Genomic DNA, 17,910 nt, shown 5'->3' on the forward strand with positions numbered 1-17,910 from the left:
TTCGAATGCATTTTGCGAGATTTCTGGTGTAAGTTACAGGTGGTCAGATTTATAGCCCTAGTGCTTAAATAAAATGGCATCTATTATATCATAATGAAGATATAAAAAGAATTTCCCTAAATATTTAGAAATTTATGTATCCTAAAGGTGATGTTATTCCATTCGTTGTAACTACCTCTATAGCTTTGCCTTTCTTTTACCCACAGACGAGTGCTCCAGTGGGGGCCACCGGATCATCGATGATCCGTATCGGAGCAAAAACTATGGTTTGGGACGCGACGAAGGTGTTGGAGGTAGATGCGACAATGCTTTAGAAAGGGGATGGTATGTGTTTATGATGTATGGAAAATTCGCCGAGATGCCAACGGAATGTGTTAATGTAAGTGTCTATTCTACTCTTAGGATTCTGACACACTCACATCTAATTGCTCATGGTGACACCTCTTTTTATGTTTGGTCGCGACAACTAGTGAATTGTGGCGCCACGCCCTATAGGCTTTTCCAATTAAAATTTAATAACAAAAGTATCCAGCCTAATTATAGTAGTGAAAATGAAACCTTACAAATTATGTTACTATAATTTTTGAAAATATATTATCTATATACAACTGTTTCCACGCGCCCATTGGCGTATCTAGACCTATTTTATAAAATGTGAGAGCAAAGGTGAAGTAGGAGCACTCGATGATTACGTGAGGAGGCACTATCTGACGAAAAAGGTGATATGAGATGATTTTTAATTACTTGCACATACATTTTTTGGCTTCACAAATTCCTGTTGGGGACGACTGGACGGGTGCTGGCTTTCAAGGTGTGGGTGCATGCTTAGATACGCCACTTCCATGCGCATTGTTGCAGTCAGTGTTTCAGTATCACGTAAATTTTGGACTCCTGTCCAACATTCCAAGCCCATGCAGTATGTATATTAACATTTCTCAAATCATTTGTATCTACACTCTATCTACATTGAGAATTCCATACCATTAATATATTCTTTAACTGGTAATATTGCTTTGTTTTAACATCTAAACTTAATCTAATATTTAATCTTTGTAGGTTAATTATTGTGGTACTTCAGGGCCAATATGGCTGGATACGATGGGCCAAAGTTTACCGTTACCGGGAGAAAATAGGACGTTCGAATCTTGTGCAACTTTAAAACCTCGAAATTATCATCCAAAACTTGAACGTCAACACTGTTGTGGATTCAGGTTACCCGTCATTGTCAGAAATTGTGGAGACTTTTTTGTATACTTTTTAAGTCCAACCCCGTCGTGTATGTTAGCATACTGTGTCCAAGGTAATTAATTCTAACGTAAATAGACTGTCAAAAATGGTTCTCTAAAACTGTGGGAAATTGTTTTAAAGCCAATGGCGATGTGGGTGAGAGGAGAATAGTGTATTTAATAGATTCATTGATCATATTGCAAATGAAAATAATTATGAATGACAGGAATACATACCAGGTAGCAAAACAAGTTGCACATTAATGTTTCATTGTTACTGTAATGACTAAAGTAGCATTACTGTACTTGTGTTTGAATGGTCCAATCAATCGATCAATCAATTAGTCAATAAATTAATTAACAAGTAGTTCCAATTAATTACTTAATCGATCGGTCAATCAATAAATCAATCAATGAATTAGTTAATTAATTAATCAACAAGTAAAGTAAAATGTTCCATTTCAAATCATTACATTAGTTTGACACTTAATTACATCATTTATTTAATTGACATAGAAATGAAAGTTCGTTGCAAACCATCGGAGTACTCTACTGACGGATTCGCGCCCTGTAGAGGTAAGACACTTAAATATGTTGCAGAGTTATATATATATATACTGTCTCTTATACACATCTAGATGTGTATAAGAGACAGACAGTAGATAAGTCTTATGTATGTATATATACATAAAAAAAAATGAGTAGTTGCATATGATTTTTTCCATGAATCCAAAAATCCCAAAAAGAAAGGGGGGTCCGGGGGTTCTCCCCTCGGGAAAATTGTGATTCTTAGAAGGCGGGAAATGAGTTTTCCCGACTTCTGAGGTGTCTTTTAATTACTTTAAATTCTTCAAAATTCAAGGTTTTCCCCTCTTGAAAAAGTCTGGTGAAAATAAATATCTAAATAAAACCAATTTTCTTTATTTTTCTATATTCCTGCATGAAGTGTGTACATTGTCTTACGTGATATTTATACCTGTACAGACTTAACTATAACCATAATCATAGTTATTTATTTAAACATTGATAAGAATGCCAGATTTGTCAAAAGTATTAAATATTATTCAAATAATAGGTCTATACAGACGGAATCTGATAATATTTATTTTAAACAAACCTGTTCGGGTTTATCAACCGGGGTAAATATACCAAATGTTGTTGTGTGTTCACATTCACATTTAACATGGTTGCCACTACTTCCTACTCGTTTACAGCCGGTGGTTGACCAAACCCTGTAACATATCAGATTCCACATGAACATTCCGAAACAAAACTCGAATGTACATAATTATACGAATGGACTATAAATAACGGTGGTAAAAAAAGTTATTTGATCATATTATTTACGATGCTAAGTTGTGTACCACCACCAAATACTTTTTAACTTTTGTATAAACTCTACCTTTTATTCTCTTCCCAAAATACACAACGTGCATTTTCTTTGAAATACTTTGCATCCGAATGTATAAGTGTCTGTAAATATAAAAAAAACATAAGGAAGTGTTTCAATTAAAGGCATGTTTTAATATATGCACATATATATAATTTATATACATTTTATATAATAGAATTATAATGTATAATATTTTAATATATTATATATAATATATACATACATACATGTATATATATAATATATACATACATACATACATATATTATATATAATATATACATACATACATGCATACACACACACACACACATACACACATACACCATACACACATACACGTTATATATTAAGCATTACCTCAAGACGTTTTAGAGTTCATCTCTTCTCAAGTAATATTTTTCTTATATATAAAATTTATATATATATATATATATTATATATATATACACTGTACATATATAATATATAATAATAATATTAGGCCTATATATATAAAAGTTTAAGTGGGCCTAGCTAGAAAGGTAATGTGTTTATGAAAACCCCTTTTCGAAGCAGAATGTAGATAAATGTAGGCCTGTAATAATACTGATTCATAAACATTATTTATATCGCATTTAGATTTTGTATATGATCTTAGGCAAACAAAATAATTCGGCTATACACTACGAGGAAATGGAAAAAGGACCTCTCAATCTTTATTTTTTTTTTTTTTTTACAATTTTTATTTCATTTCAGCAAACAGCGGGAACGCACATAACAGGTTGCATAAATACAATGTAATAATCACTAGAACAATCATAAAATATTTTTGGACAATTTTGATAATCGTGTTTGTGATTATCATAGAATAGGCCTACAGTATTTTAGTTGAATTAAACATTTCTATTTTTCATTTCATTATGATAATGATGATAATGTTGATGGCCCTCCAAGAAACTCATAATATAGGCCTATACAGTATATGCTTGTGTATGTGTTTGTGATGGGTCGGGACAGTTTATAGGATAGGTATGAGACCACTAATCTCATACTCATCATACACTAAAATTGATTAACAAATAAATAATTCACTGTATTGCAACATTATCTTTTTTTTTTTTTAAAGAAAAGTATCCGACACTTGCTAGGGGACCGAAATTATCTATTGCGATAAGAGAAGATGGCGCTTACTTGAGTAGTGTTTATGAGATATCATTTACAGAACAACCCAACAATGTTGTTTATCAAGTCACGTGGTATAAAGTAAGTGCTTTAGCCCTTCTTTACATTCTAACTCCTGTTTACATTTTAGTCTGCAATGCAGTCATAAAGACTGTCTGTAAATTACGTTTACCCTTTGACTTACAGTTCATTTGTACTTGTCTTTCAATCAGTCAAATATATCTGCATGCATACCGTATTCTATGTGATGTAATTAGCACATTTTGCTATAGCTACTTCGATAGTTATCTGTTTAATATATTCTTTATTAACTGAATTTTTACTTAAATGAATCTTATAACAGAATCTGTGTTTTAGCTAATATATTATAATACTTTCATTAATACATAATTTTATGTTAATAGCAACTGTATAGTTTTGTTAATTCGTAATATAAAGAACAGTGTATATTTTGATTCAATTAATTTGTTTTCCTAATTGTTTTTTTTTTGTGATTTACAGACAGTAAATGAAAACCTCACAGAAATATTTGCTACAGAGACGAACGAGCCAATTGCATTCCTACCACTGAAGACGCACATACGAATGGGTGACGAAGTAAGTTATATTGTGTATTATCAAATTTGGGTGTTGCTTCCATTCATAAAGAAATTCGAATTGATTATTAACAAAAATACAAGAATATGTTACTATACCCTTTTTTAGATGGTGAAGGACTCTTTAACGATAATGTCATTCCGTTTTTAGTAACCCATTTCAAAAGAGATCACATCATTGTTGTAAGACTGGGTTTCCGCTGTTGACGGTGATTTGGAATATAATTAAATATAAATAAATACAAACTTTACCGGTAGACCAGATATGCTTTCTTGAAACTGATGCAAGCTATGTACCCTCCTTGGAAATATGTTCGTGTAATAACTTATTTCCAGGTAGGTATGCTGTTCGATTTGATGAATAGGGAAAAATTTTATAGATATTCGGCCTACCCGGAACATCGGATTTTAATTCCTAAAACTATAGTACAAGCTCCTACATAAATTGTATTATTATTATTATTATTATTATTAATGTCATCATCCCCACTACCACTACCCCATCACCGTTTTCATCATCATCGTCATCATCATCACCATCATCATCATCGTCATCATCATCATCATCATCATTATTATTATTATTATTATTATTATTATTATTATTATTATTATTATTATTATTATTATTATTATTATTATTATTATTATTATTATCGGGTCCAATTATCGGATGAGTTGAAAAATTGTAAAAATATTTGTTCCTTTAAATATAAATTAAATTAGAGATCAGATGGTTCGATGTAATATAAACAACTGTATATTTTGTAATAATCTTTTATCAACCACTTAAATAAATAATACATTAACTCTAATCATAATTGATGCCTAATCATATTGGTGAAAAATAACTTACAGTAGTTCTTTAAATGTTAAATGTCATTTTCTACTAAGTTGTTGTTATTTTATATAGGGCTCTGCAACTAAAAGCTTGCTTATTCGCAGAGTTTCTTTTTCACGAATTGATTATTTCCTTGTACTGAAATTCTCTTTATTATTACGAATTATCATCACGTACTGTACAATATATTTTATGACTAAAGTGAAATAAATATTACTTAAATTGAATTATTATTATTATTATTATTATTATTATTATTATTATTATTATTTTACTTAATTACTATTATTGCTCATCACGTCGTACAATGAAAATCGGTACACAAAGCAAAACGAACACATTCTTGTATCACCCCATTTCCTAGGCAAAGTAACTGAATTGCACTACAAATTTCCAAGGTTCTTAATACATTATCTGTTGTCTTCTCTGATCTGATATCGCCATAGGCATATAAAGCAAAATAACTTTGTGAACGACATCTCAACACCTCCTAAAAAATACAACGTTCAGACAGGGATCATGCTCTGCGGCAGCACCCAAAGTATGTAATTCGCTATTCAAATAGAAGTGCAGGAAGCAGTGCATCATCATCATAAACAGCATATACATCATCATCATCACAATGGAATTATCATTATAATTAGCATCGTCGTCATCCCCATCAAATCGACTATTATTATCATTGTTATTATTACCTGTATTATTACATTATTATTAGCTTTTTTTATTCCAAAATACAACATTGTATATATAATAATAGGTCGATTTATATGGCGCAAATAAACAATGTTTCTAAGCTATATTTATATATAGTTAATGAATTAACATGCATTTTTATAGACCCAAATTTTAAAGAACATTACGTGTACTGATTTAAATTATGTTTTGTCCTTGGTCACATTATGTTGACACTTTCGCTCTTTGTTGACCTATAACTTACACACATGTCCAATCAAAGTTCAACATTGTCACCTTCTCTAAAAAATATTGAGTTGTTACACCACATGTGATTACCTAATAAAACAACAGAAAGCACGTTTCTGAGTGACGTACATCACTTGGTTGTAATGATAAAAACAATGTGAAACATTTCAATATGTAAAGGTGACATTTTCAGCTAAAATCGTCAAACATTTAACATTAGTATATGCCTGTAATGTTACGTTGTACACGTTATGATTTGTCATTGCAAATCATCCTAAGGTGCCGAAAGTAAAATGCAGAAATAGAGACAGTTGTCATGCATGATAAGAATGGCCGAATAATACTACAAGAAAGTCCTTAGTTGATTTCCTGTTTTGTCCAGATTTAATAGTTGTAAGAACATTGCAAATACAGGCCTAGGTTAGAAACGTACATCAGATAAAAGCAGACCTCTTTTGCACTGAACGTTCGAGTGTTAGAAAAACATTACGACCTAAAACAGAAACATATTTTTATTATTATTTCCCTTTTAAACTCCTTAATATTTTTCCTCGTTTGTGTATAATTCTGCTGGTTTTTTAGGGATATGATTTTGATTAGTTGAGGGAGTTCATTTTCTTCGTTTTTTTTTTTAACCCATGATTTATTTTTGTTAAATTTTAATTGCATGCTTGTTTCAAATTTTTCATTTACTTTGTATATTATTGGCAACAAACAAACAAATTTTGTTAATTTTTTATAGGGTTTATTTGTGCAGATTTACCTAGGTTATAATCAGTTTGGAGAGCCACATTTATAGTTTTCAACACTTTTATCAATCCTCAGTGTATTGTTGTATTATTTTTGTTTTGTCGCTTCAATGTTTCCGTGTTTTGTATAATTTACTATGTTTAATGAAATAGAAAGCAATACATAAAATAGCATTTCTTCACTTCTTATAATTAGACTTGATATAAGTATACAGCATTCTTCATTGATTTATGAAAATATTTATTTTGATCATGTAATCTACGCTTTGTCGTTTATTTGATAGATTCTATGCAAGGTATCAACATTTTTCAACAATACAAGGGAAATGAAAAGTCCAGCTATCGACAGCGAAGTATTTAAGGCGGAAATCAAGGTAAACAATCTTCTTAGTGTTAGGTTTATTTTATTTTTTTGTTATGCTGCATTTATTTCTTATTTTATATTTGTATCCCTTTGTTCCCTCATATAAGTGGCAAAGTGTGCATTTTCTTTTGTTTTGCGAGGATTATGATAATTAAATTATAAAAACATAAATAAATTAAAAGGTATTGACACCCTTTAACCTAACCAACCGCAAGGGAGAAACACAACATCATTATTTATTCCAATGCCTAGGTGTAAGGACGAGTCACAGATATTTGTCTCATAATACCTAATGTTTTCAGAGTTCACGATACCATGAATTTAGTATATGAAGTCATCTTCTCGACTATAATATGACGTAAGGCACTCAATTATCACTGGTTTTATCATAAGTCTGGCACAGGGTGCTTTCTAAATTAGAATGCGAAGGGTAAACAAGTACATTTACCTCGATCAGCTGTCTCTGCAATTACTGAGGATTTATTAGTACTTTTATGGTTTACAAAAGGCTTTTGACATCGTAGACTTTATTGAACACGTAATATTTTTGAATTAATTGTTTTTTTTACAAATGTAATTGCTTATTTTTGTCTTAGTGTACAATTTGTAATTGCAACGGTTTCAGTTCTCAATTGACAATTTTATATATTTTAAATAAGTAGATGAATAGAAATAGACTGAAATAAAACACATAATTATTTCAGCTACACTTTTTTTTCGTTCTCAAGCATCCATGGATTTGGCACACTTTAGCCATTGCTAGAGTAACAATGGATATCAAATATAACTGTTAGTTTTGCATATTGTAGATTTCTTCAGACCATCTGGCGTTGGTAGAAAATGGAGAGAGTCATAAAGTTATATTTGAAACTACTGTACCTGTTGTATGTGGAGATACCGAAGGAAAATGTAGTATCACAATACCACTAACACTTGATAAAGACGGTAAGCCAAGACTCTATATATTCTAAACTATTTAAGGCCTTCAAGCAATACACTTTAGGGCTTGACATTTCCTTGGAGTACCACTGGAGAGTAACTTAATAAATGTAGTATTCGTCGGCGATCCCCGTCAGTGATTTACTTCCCTGAAATGTATATTTGTGGGGGGTAATCCTACCGATCACATGCTCGTTTCAGAACCAAATTCTAGCATATAGTGTACCGAAATTTATATTATTATCGTTTTTACTAGCCTGCAGCAAGACAGCTGAATTAAGGGCAAGTTATTAGAAAAACATTGAATTAAAAATATTAGGTCTATATATGTCGAATAGGCCTATTTAGATGTCTCAAATTTTATTTTTTATCCAATAAACCTATATTTGAAACATAGCAATTTTCAGTACAGTTAATTATTTTGTTCATTCACCTGAAAATTATCAACGAATCTGATAGAAACTAGTGAAAATTTGTATGTTTCAAACATACCTTTATTGGCTTAATAAAAAAGAAAATGTCACCACAAATAGAAGAAGTATAACGCTAAATAAATAGATTAATGACAAGGCTTCAAATATTGAAGTGTTTTTAAACAAAAATACTAGGGCTTCCATATTTTTTAAAATGAAATCCCCTTCCCTTTTGCATGATTTGAACCAAGCACATTGGGATTGGAAAGACAAACATTTCACTAAGCTGTATACCTAGTGTCATTCTATCGTAATTAATGTTTATATCAATGTCCAGTGACTCAGTCAACTTCAGGATTTTTACTTGTATTTCAGAACATAACTTACACCCGGATATTGCAATTTCTGAATGTGCTGTGGAGATAAAACCAAGAAAATGCTCAAAACGCAACTGTGGAAAGGGGGTTGTGTACATAAAAGCGGTCACTGATTTTATGCGAGATGGCAACAGAGTTAGTAATCTTCGAACTGGTGCAATCGTCAGCGATGATGAAATGTGGAATGGTTACAATATAGATGATATAAAGGTATTATATTTGTATAAACCTTTATAAATCATCATGTTTTCTATAATAAAAGGATGCTGTACATTCTAAAGATTTGGAAAACAACGATAACCACCTATATTTTTTTAAACTTTACTTTTTTATTTTTATTTTATTTCACCAAATTCACCCTTTACAGGATTGAATAATAAAATCTAAATATAAATAGGTGAATATACAGTTACGATAAGTAAGAATAACTAAATATTACTAATATTGGCCTAAACTTTTTGACAAAAACACATAAGAGAATCACAGAAAATGTCAATAGAAAAATCAGTTTTACATAAAGAATTGTATAACTTAGGCAGACGATTAATAAACCCATGATTAGTAACGTTGACTCTCCCCCCAGGTATTGAAAAAAGAACAGGATTATTATTGTGGTACAGAATTACAGAATTGATATTGTGGTACAGAAAGAGAAAAATTAACGGCAAAATTTCCATCGTAGATAGCATTCATACATTTAAAAAGGAAAATTAAATCAAAAAGTTTACGGCGGTCAGCTGAAGGAGTTAAAAAATCTTTACTAACAAAACCAAATTTGCGAGAATATAATCTAAGAAACTTATTTTGAACACGTTGTAACCTAGTCGACTGTATTTTATCGTTTTATAACCGCAATATTGTTCAAAATATGCCAAAAAATTAATCCTTCATCATTCATTATACATGGCTTGAGACGAACGCTATGAGGTAAACTATACCATTATAGGACCAGGTTCCAAACGGCCTAGGGTGCCGGCCTGGTGTTAAAAAGCTGGGTGATCAATTGGGCCTACTAAATAAATTGCTTGATAAATATAACGTTCGAATCAGCTCATACTGAAGTATAATGTACGTTGGCTTTATTTTAATAAGTATTAAGATGGAGCTCAAAATGGTACTGAAGCCTTCAAATATCAAGGCATGTATGAAACATATACAAAATTGACGTTAGGCCTACTATCTACGTCAAATAATGGAACTTCCATCCTGTGTAACAGTAGATGTGGCAAAAAAAAACTATTGATTAAAACATAAGGTAAAGCAACTCAGAATACGCTGAATAGCAAATTATGCATGTTTTTATAAGATGTAGTTTACAAATGTAAACTAATTGCATTCATCTTTCTGGAAGTAATGCAAATTTATCTGGCAATAGGTAAGTTAAAATTGTATCAATTTGTTATCAAAAATCCATTGACCAGCAGACGAGAATCAAAAATAGGCTTATAGCCAAATTTAATCAGTGGGCAGGATTGTACTACCTTGAACTTCGGCCAAAGAGAACTTAAAGGCAAAGATCTGTACACGAACAATGGTGACGCACCAAAATCAGACACGACTGTTTTGTGAAAAAAAAAACACAATGTATTTTTTAATTTAAATAATATAGTCAATTAAAGAAACAACATATAGGCTTTACTTATCACGGGATTTAATGCAAAACAATTGAGTAATTTTCTGCTGATGCACATAGAGAAGTGGATTGTTTTGATGACAGATGATCTGGTAAACAGGTCCCTTGGTTTATAGGTCAGCTCTATATGACGATTATCAAGCAATTCTATCTTGGAAATCAGCCATCTTGTTAATGCATGAACTGTTTTCTTGTTTTTTTGTGGTTTTTTTTTTGTAAGAAATCATGCAAAATTGTAAAAGTTAATTTTCAAAGAAAGACCACCATTTTTCGCGTTTGACCTATTATTATTTCTGTTGTTTATTAGGCCTGTGGTATTTAGTTAATTAACAAGACAAATAAAAATAGTTCTAGTGTTTGTTTTTAGGAAACAATAATTGCGATACCAGCTAATCAACATTTATGATTATTAAATTTATTTAGAATGCCGGCATCATATCCGTCTAGTTTATAATATACTGTAGCATGTATATGGCTATTGTTTATAATGATAATATTCACATTTATTGATATTCATTTACTGCAATTCGCCAACATTGAATAGCAATACACATGTAATTTACAAAGTACACAAATGTATGAAAGGTTTAGTATTGTATTTTATGTCATGCATAATAATGTATTATAAGGAAATTTATAATATTTGAAAATACAAACACAACACAAGTAGGCTAACACAATCACAACGATAAGCCTATAAGCTGGATCCTTGTCATCAACTGGAATGCTAAGGTCACACAATGAGATTTTAATACGGTACACTTTATTTATAGGCTATAAGAACCAGTGTTCTTTTTTTCCTAACAATTTCAGGCTAAAAATGTTTTTTATTTGTTCGTATTGTACACCGTACCCTACATTGACCCTCTTGTTGTCAGAAAGATACTGGGACTGTAGAGAACGGCTGGTTTGAGGGGAAAATTTCAGCTTAGACGAGAATTTTGCGTCGTTCCCTCATATAACTTCAGATTACATCGCATCTGTTGACATTAATAGAGTAGATATAATGTTAATATAACGTTTTTAAACATTTATTAATTCTTTACTGTATGTGACTACCTTGATTTCTTTGGGTTTTTTTTCTAGGTTTTTTCATAAAATAAAAAACCTTGTTTGATATTTTATCTCAGCCTTTATTTGTTCTTATTTTAAAAGTAATTTCAGCCACAGTGTCAGAAAGTGTAGTTTGTGTTATATACTGGGATAACGCATTATTTGTGCTGGTAGTCAAAATATTCTTTATTTTCAGGTATCCGTTAAAGATGTTACAGGAGGTCAGTGCTACTCATTCACTGATCCACACTTCATCACATTCGATCGCTTGTAAGTTAAACATGTGAAACATTTAATGAATTTCATCAAATATATTCAAGATACAATAATAATTATTAAGAAATGAGATGATTATATAATTACTAATGATAATGATTTTTTTTTATGATTACGACGATGATAGTGGTGGTAGTGATGATAATAATAATGATGATATTGAAAATGATGAGTATTATGAATATGATTATTGTTTTTATGATTACGATGATGATGATGATGATGAGGATGTGATTTGACTTACTCTGTATATAGGGCTATTACTCAATGAGACATGTCACAACAATCTAATAAACTAAATATTTATGTACTTTTCACAGAAAATACGATTTCTACAAAACAGGGACATACATATTGCACAAAAGTTTAAACAGGGATTTTGAGGTATGTAGGCATTGACACCACGCTACGCACAACGGAACAATGTAAGCCATATGACTATCATACATGGAGATATATGGAACTTTTCTTTGACTTGCTATGCTCGATACGATCGTAAATTTGTTATAATCTATAAACTCGGAACACGCATGAACCTTTTTTATTTAAAATAGATGTTGTTTTTAAATAGGTCAATTCACGGATATGGAATTGTGGTGGTGCTAAAGATGAAATTTCGTGCAATTGTGGTTTTGTTGCCCGAGAAAATAATGATATTATTTCCGTTGACATGTGCAACGGCGTGCTGTTAGAAACGCAACCGGAAGTGAAGATAATGAGTTTGTTGCCGTTAGAAGATGGTGTCAAAATCAAGGAATCAAAATCTGGAAACAAGATAACAGTGGGTGAATCTCATTTCATTTCATTTATATATTCCTTTTTATTGTTATAGAGTTTAATGTAAGTTTTATTACTGGTATGTTATTGAGGATTTATTTCATTTATTCGTTTTTGGTTCAAATTCATTCAATTTATTAGATTTTAAAAACATAAATATACTTTGAAAAAGCTGAGGCTACGTTCTAATAGAAGAGCATTGTCGGCGAATTGAGCAGTCGATAAAATTTTTATCCAAAAATCTATTGGGCCTGAAATTATTCGACAAAGTGTCGGCGAATTGTCTCGCATTAAAACGCACTGTACCACTTACGATTTTTTTTTTCAGAATTAATTTATAATCTATTTGCAACAACTTATACCGTAAATCATTTAGTCTTAATAAATCGTGCTTACTTGTAGGACTAATTTTATGTTTGTTTACTGTACATGATCGCGTGTTTGGTGATGAATCGAGAGCACTGTATTAACGACAGTGAGGAATTTTATTACCGTTCTTAAACTTACCAACACATAATTTATTACAATCTTCTTTGATATGACAGTATAATAGAAAAAATTTATTTTCTCAACTTGTTCTTCTTATTTAAATTTTGTAAAATTAATGAAAAATAATTTTCAGTTTAAATGTCTGAACAGTATGTATAATGATAGATTAAATAGTAGTATGTTGTTACAATACTCTTAATTGCAGTTACAAAATAAATAACGGAGTCTGAATTAATTGCAATAAAAAAAACATATGTTAGAGTATGATTGATATCTTGTTTGTTTTTATTGACGGCAGGTAAGTTTTCCTTCAGGAGCATTTGTCCGTGGAGATATATCTGACTGGGGGATGAGTATTACAGTTCAAGTACCATCCAGTGACTTCAATCATACCTGTGGTCTCTGTGGAATATTTGACGGCGATCCCAATAATGATTATCACTATGAAAAACAAAATAAGATGGACATCGACATGAAGTTTGGTCAACCAAATGAATTTGTTGAATTGTGGAGGTAAGAACAATACAGTATAAAAAATACAATCATGTGGTTAACTAGATCTTTTAAATAGTTGATCTAAAGTATTTTAGTTGCATTTTTATTCAATAATGAGCATGTAGGCCTACAGAAGCTTACCATCAGATCAAATATTTTAAATAGCGTATATCAGTATAGAGTTCCGTATTTTTAATTAACTAATATTAGTTTTGTAAATATTATTGTTGTTACTGCTGCTGTTATAGTTATTATTATCTTCGTTATTGTTATTATTGCTGTTATTGTTACTATCATCGTTTTATTTGATAGAGGTATACATTCTTCACACATTCAGTGTGAGATAATTAGTGATGTCTATTATGCTATTAGATTGCTACGATACCTTTCATATTAATTTTGCTTATTGTCAATAATTATTATTGTTTGAAGATTACGTGACGGTGGCCTTTTTAATAATTTACAAGAACATAAAAAATATCCAAAGAGGAAACATTTCTGTAACTGTGAGAAACCACCTGGAAGCACACTGACACCAGAGCATAAATGTAGTCGTTATGACGATGTCATTCGAACAAACCTTATCAATTCGAAAGATATAACGGCCAAGTTTAAGGCGAAATCGAGTGAACCTAGACATAAACGAAGTCTTACATTACAAAATGAGCACGATCTGCACCAATTCACCCCATTGATACAGCACGAAACAGTTTTTGATCTAACTGACGGAAATACCACAAATGATGAGTATTATTTCTACCCGGATGATAACTACTCAGATCTGAGGCCAGTAAACCCAACTTGGCCAACGCCAACTGGAATAACCCAGAGCCAAGCAGCACATATCTGCGAAAAAAAATTAGGCCAATCCAATTCTAATCTAGCATCTTTGTGTTCGGAAACATTAGGAACGGAGATGTACATTGAAGATGCGATCGCAATATGCGTTGCCGACTTGCAACTGACGGACGATTTTAGATGGGATTCATACGCGTATACTTTAATTGAAAATGAATGTGAGAGGGCGCTATTGGAGAATCAGACATTATGGACTCAAAACGATGATACAAGTAGAAATCATATAAGCTCTTTACAAAAAAGTCTAAACTGTCCTTATAATTGTTCAGGAAACGGTAAATGCACGTCACTAGGTTGTGATTGTGACGATGGATTCTCCACAATTGATTGTAGTGTACGATATGGTAAGGGTAACAAGTAACACCATTTCCTCCGATTCGACAATTATTCTATATTTAGAAAATTAGGTTTACACATTTAAAATTTATCACAATTTAATTTTTATGTTTAAAATCATAACAAAATATAAATTTAAAAAAGTAATTAAAATGTATAACGCGAAGCTTTAAAGTGTAATATTATCAATAATTTTTGTAACAATAAACAATAATTTATAAAGGCACCACAGATTGTTATTTTTCGGCCAATCAGATCTCAAGCAATACATGTAATGGTTCATTGTGAATCTGTTTTGCACCTACTGTGTTTTTGAAAAACTTACTAACATTATTTCAATGTTGCAGATACGCCCACTGTTACACGTATTGGAGATAACGGATTGTGTGATAAACGAACGCGAGTATGTGACGTCATTAAAATTAATGTTGTTAATGTGAGCAGAACAGATGTCATCAGATGTCACCTTAATTTATTAAATGTATGTTTCACATTGAACTATTTTGAACCCCGTTATTACAGGCCTATGTTAATATACATACAAAGATAAGTTATTATGGCTATTAGCAATTTAACGTAGCTTGCTAAGTTGTTGGATTTATTTCCTTTTAAAGTAAAGTACTACAGTATATTGCGGGAGACAGCGTTCACAAAGTAAATTGCTTTATCGCCAATTGGGTTTTTCCCATATTTGTTTGTCACAGTCATATTGATCGTTAGATTGATTAAATGAAAAATGTATTGATTGATTGATTTTTTAAATTTATTGATTTATCTGATTACTGTATACCAATTTAACAATTTATCAATTTAATTATTTATTAACTATCATTTGGAAAGTGTCGATTCGTTAATATGTCAATCTATCAATATATCGATTTATTGATCCATTTATTTATTTATCGATTCATAGATTTATTTATAAATCTACTGTTTTAATATACATTCTTGCTTTTTTCGACATCTAGTCAAATGAAGAATTGACAGAATTCGATAGTATTGGAACATTCAGAAACAAACAAACTGTGTTTTGTCCGATACCAAAGACAACAATTAAAGACGCTCGTTCACCAACTAAGTGGGCAGTTCAGGTCAGTTAACTCTGCAGATGATTCAGTCCTTTGTAACTATTAAGTTATTATGTTTGTTCAGATTTTTTTTTATCTCCTCTGCCTTTTCCCATTGTTTTTCTGTCTTCCACTTTGCTCATTTCCGTGCTTCGATCTTCCGTGTCAAAGCAAAGATGTGCCTTGTAAATAATGTCATTACATTACATACTTTGTTATTAATAAACTGGTAATTATACTTTCAGTTTTCTAAAGCGTTTCAAACTACTTAAAGCTAAGGTTCAATGCAGAAAGTACCTTAAAACGTATACATAATTTTCGTTGTACTATAAACTGAAAATCAATTAACCTTCGCAGGGCACAGATGTTAGAACTCTTAACTTCGCCCTCACCTGTGCCATTGCGGCCCTAGTTGGAGGCTCAGTAGCACCGTGTTATGTTTAAATTTCATATGGATAATGTCTTGTTTTTCTTTTGGTTCATAACTTCAACATCAGTTTTAATTATATCAGTAAATAAAAAACAAATATTATTTGTGCATCTTCATTTCTGAAGACGAACAAATGTTGAAATATAAAATCGCATTGACTGGCATCACATTTTTTAAAAGTTTGGTTTGTACTATCTTAAGTCAAACTTTATAATGATTTAATATTTATAATTATTGGTAATTTACGTATAAATTTTTATATTTTATGTATAATTTGCTTTTTCTATTATTGATTAATAGTAAAGATACTGTATTTTCCCCCATACTGAGGTTTTAAGCATACATTGACTACTTAAACATCGAATAAGCCTAAATTCACCAATTAGGCCTGCATGATGAACTATTATTTCTCATCATAAAGCTTGGTAATGATGTTTTATATGAATTTGAGCCAGGTTGTAGGCGTCTTAACGATCAATCATTATTATGTTATTAATATTTATTATTATCATTATCATTATCACTATTATTCTTGTTATAACTATTGTTGATGTTGTTCTTGTAGTCTTCGTCGTTATTATTATTATTATTATTATTATCTTTGCACAATCAATAACTATTGAATATTGTTATTGAAGGTATCGTTCAACAGTGGATCTTTGAGCAACGCAGTAATTGTCACAATATTCGATTCCTTTTGCTTTCAGTGTAACTGGAAAGGCATCTGTAATTTAACGGTCAGTACAGTAATGTACAGTATCAGATAAATATATATGACATGGTTCTGGTTCTGGTGGGTAAAGCCGACCCCCGGGACTCCAAAATTGTAGGAGTATAACAGGAGGGGACATGCAACTTTATAGAGATAGACTATTGTATAGATAATATCAAACTACTTTTTTAAAAGTATAAATCACATTTAATTTCATTAAATAAAAAGTCTAAATAAAACAGATATCCATATCAAATTTATTTCAAAATAATAATAGTAATGTACTCTTCATAACAGGAGATTAAAACTATTATTAATAATACAAACATTTAAAAATATATTTTTAACCTGGATTGGATGTACTAAACGTGACGTCATGTCGTAGTGACTTCCAAAAACTAATCAAAATCTCATTAAAACTGTCATTTTCAATACATATACAAACCAATTACTTGGACAAGTAGTTAATACTTTGCTGTATATTGTGCTTTCTTTTATAGATGGATTTCTGCTTTATCGAACAAACATGTCGGTCAGTCGGTGAAACATCGCCAACAAACGACTGTTTTACTTGTCTTCCTAATCTAAACATTTATGACTGGTCTATTAAAGAAGGTATGCGACACAGATTCTTCAAACTATATTCACTGTCTGCGTTCAGCTAATGGACTTTGTATAGGATATTTGAGTAACCATTTGATTTGTTTTGACTTTTAATTGGCATCTTAAAAACAAACCAACAAAGAAGAACATAATTAAAAAGTAAGCAGACTTGATCAGACACAACTAATTTAAATC

General features: G+C 30.9%; 1 protein-coding gene across 4 annotated transcripts in view; it reads left to right on the forward strand.

The window, feature by feature from the left end:
- LOC117115586 (von Willebrand factor D and EGF domain-containing protein-like) overlaps positions 1 to 17,910 on the forward strand; it is a 59,577-nt gene that overhangs the window by 13,593 nt on the left and 28,074 nt on the right. For 3 of the 4 annotated variants that reach the window (XM_033259445.1, XM_033259442.1, XM_033259443.1), the window contains 17 exons: positions 207 to 379; positions 1,057 to 1,300; positions 1,743 to 1,802; positions 3,728 to 3,864; positions 4,285 to 4,380; positions 7,178 to 7,267; positions 8,067 to 8,202; positions 8,985 to 9,196; positions 11,869 to 11,942; positions 12,269 to 12,332; positions 12,520 to 12,729; positions 13,513 to 13,727; positions 14,142 to 14,911; positions 15,251 to 15,384; positions 15,872 to 15,994; positions 17,039 to 17,137; positions 17,613 to 17,727. In XM_033259445.1, coding sequence (XP_033115336.1) covers positions 207 to 379; positions 1,057 to 1,300; positions 1,743 to 1,802; positions 3,728 to 3,864; positions 4,285 to 4,380; positions 7,178 to 7,267; positions 8,067 to 8,202; positions 8,985 to 9,196; positions 11,869 to 11,942; positions 12,269 to 12,332; positions 12,520 to 12,729; positions 13,513 to 13,727; positions 14,142 to 14,911; positions 15,251 to 15,384; positions 15,872 to 15,994; positions 17,039 to 17,137; positions 17,613 to 17,727 — 2,952 coding nt within the window. The remainder of the gene's footprint in view (positions 1 to 206; positions 380 to 1,056; positions 1,301 to 1,742; positions 1,803 to 3,727; positions 3,865 to 4,284; positions 4,381 to 7,177; positions 7,268 to 8,066; positions 8,203 to 8,984; positions 9,197 to 11,868; positions 11,943 to 12,268; positions 12,333 to 12,519; positions 12,730 to 13,512; positions 13,728 to 14,141; positions 14,912 to 15,250; positions 15,385 to 15,871; positions 15,995 to 17,038; positions 17,138 to 17,612; positions 17,728 to 17,910) is intronic. The other variant, XM_033259444.1, reaches the window with a different exon arrangement.

The sequence above is a fragment of the Anneissia japonica genome, unplaced genomic scaffold (genome assembly GCF_011630105.1).
Source record: "Anneissia japonica isolate Jap-2015-1 unplaced genomic scaffold, ASM1163010v1 scaffold1487_len315116_cov162, whole genome shotgun sequence".
NCBI classification, from domain to species: Eukaryota; Metazoa; Echinodermata; class Crinoidea; order Comatulida; family Comatulidae; genus Anneissia; species Anneissia japonica.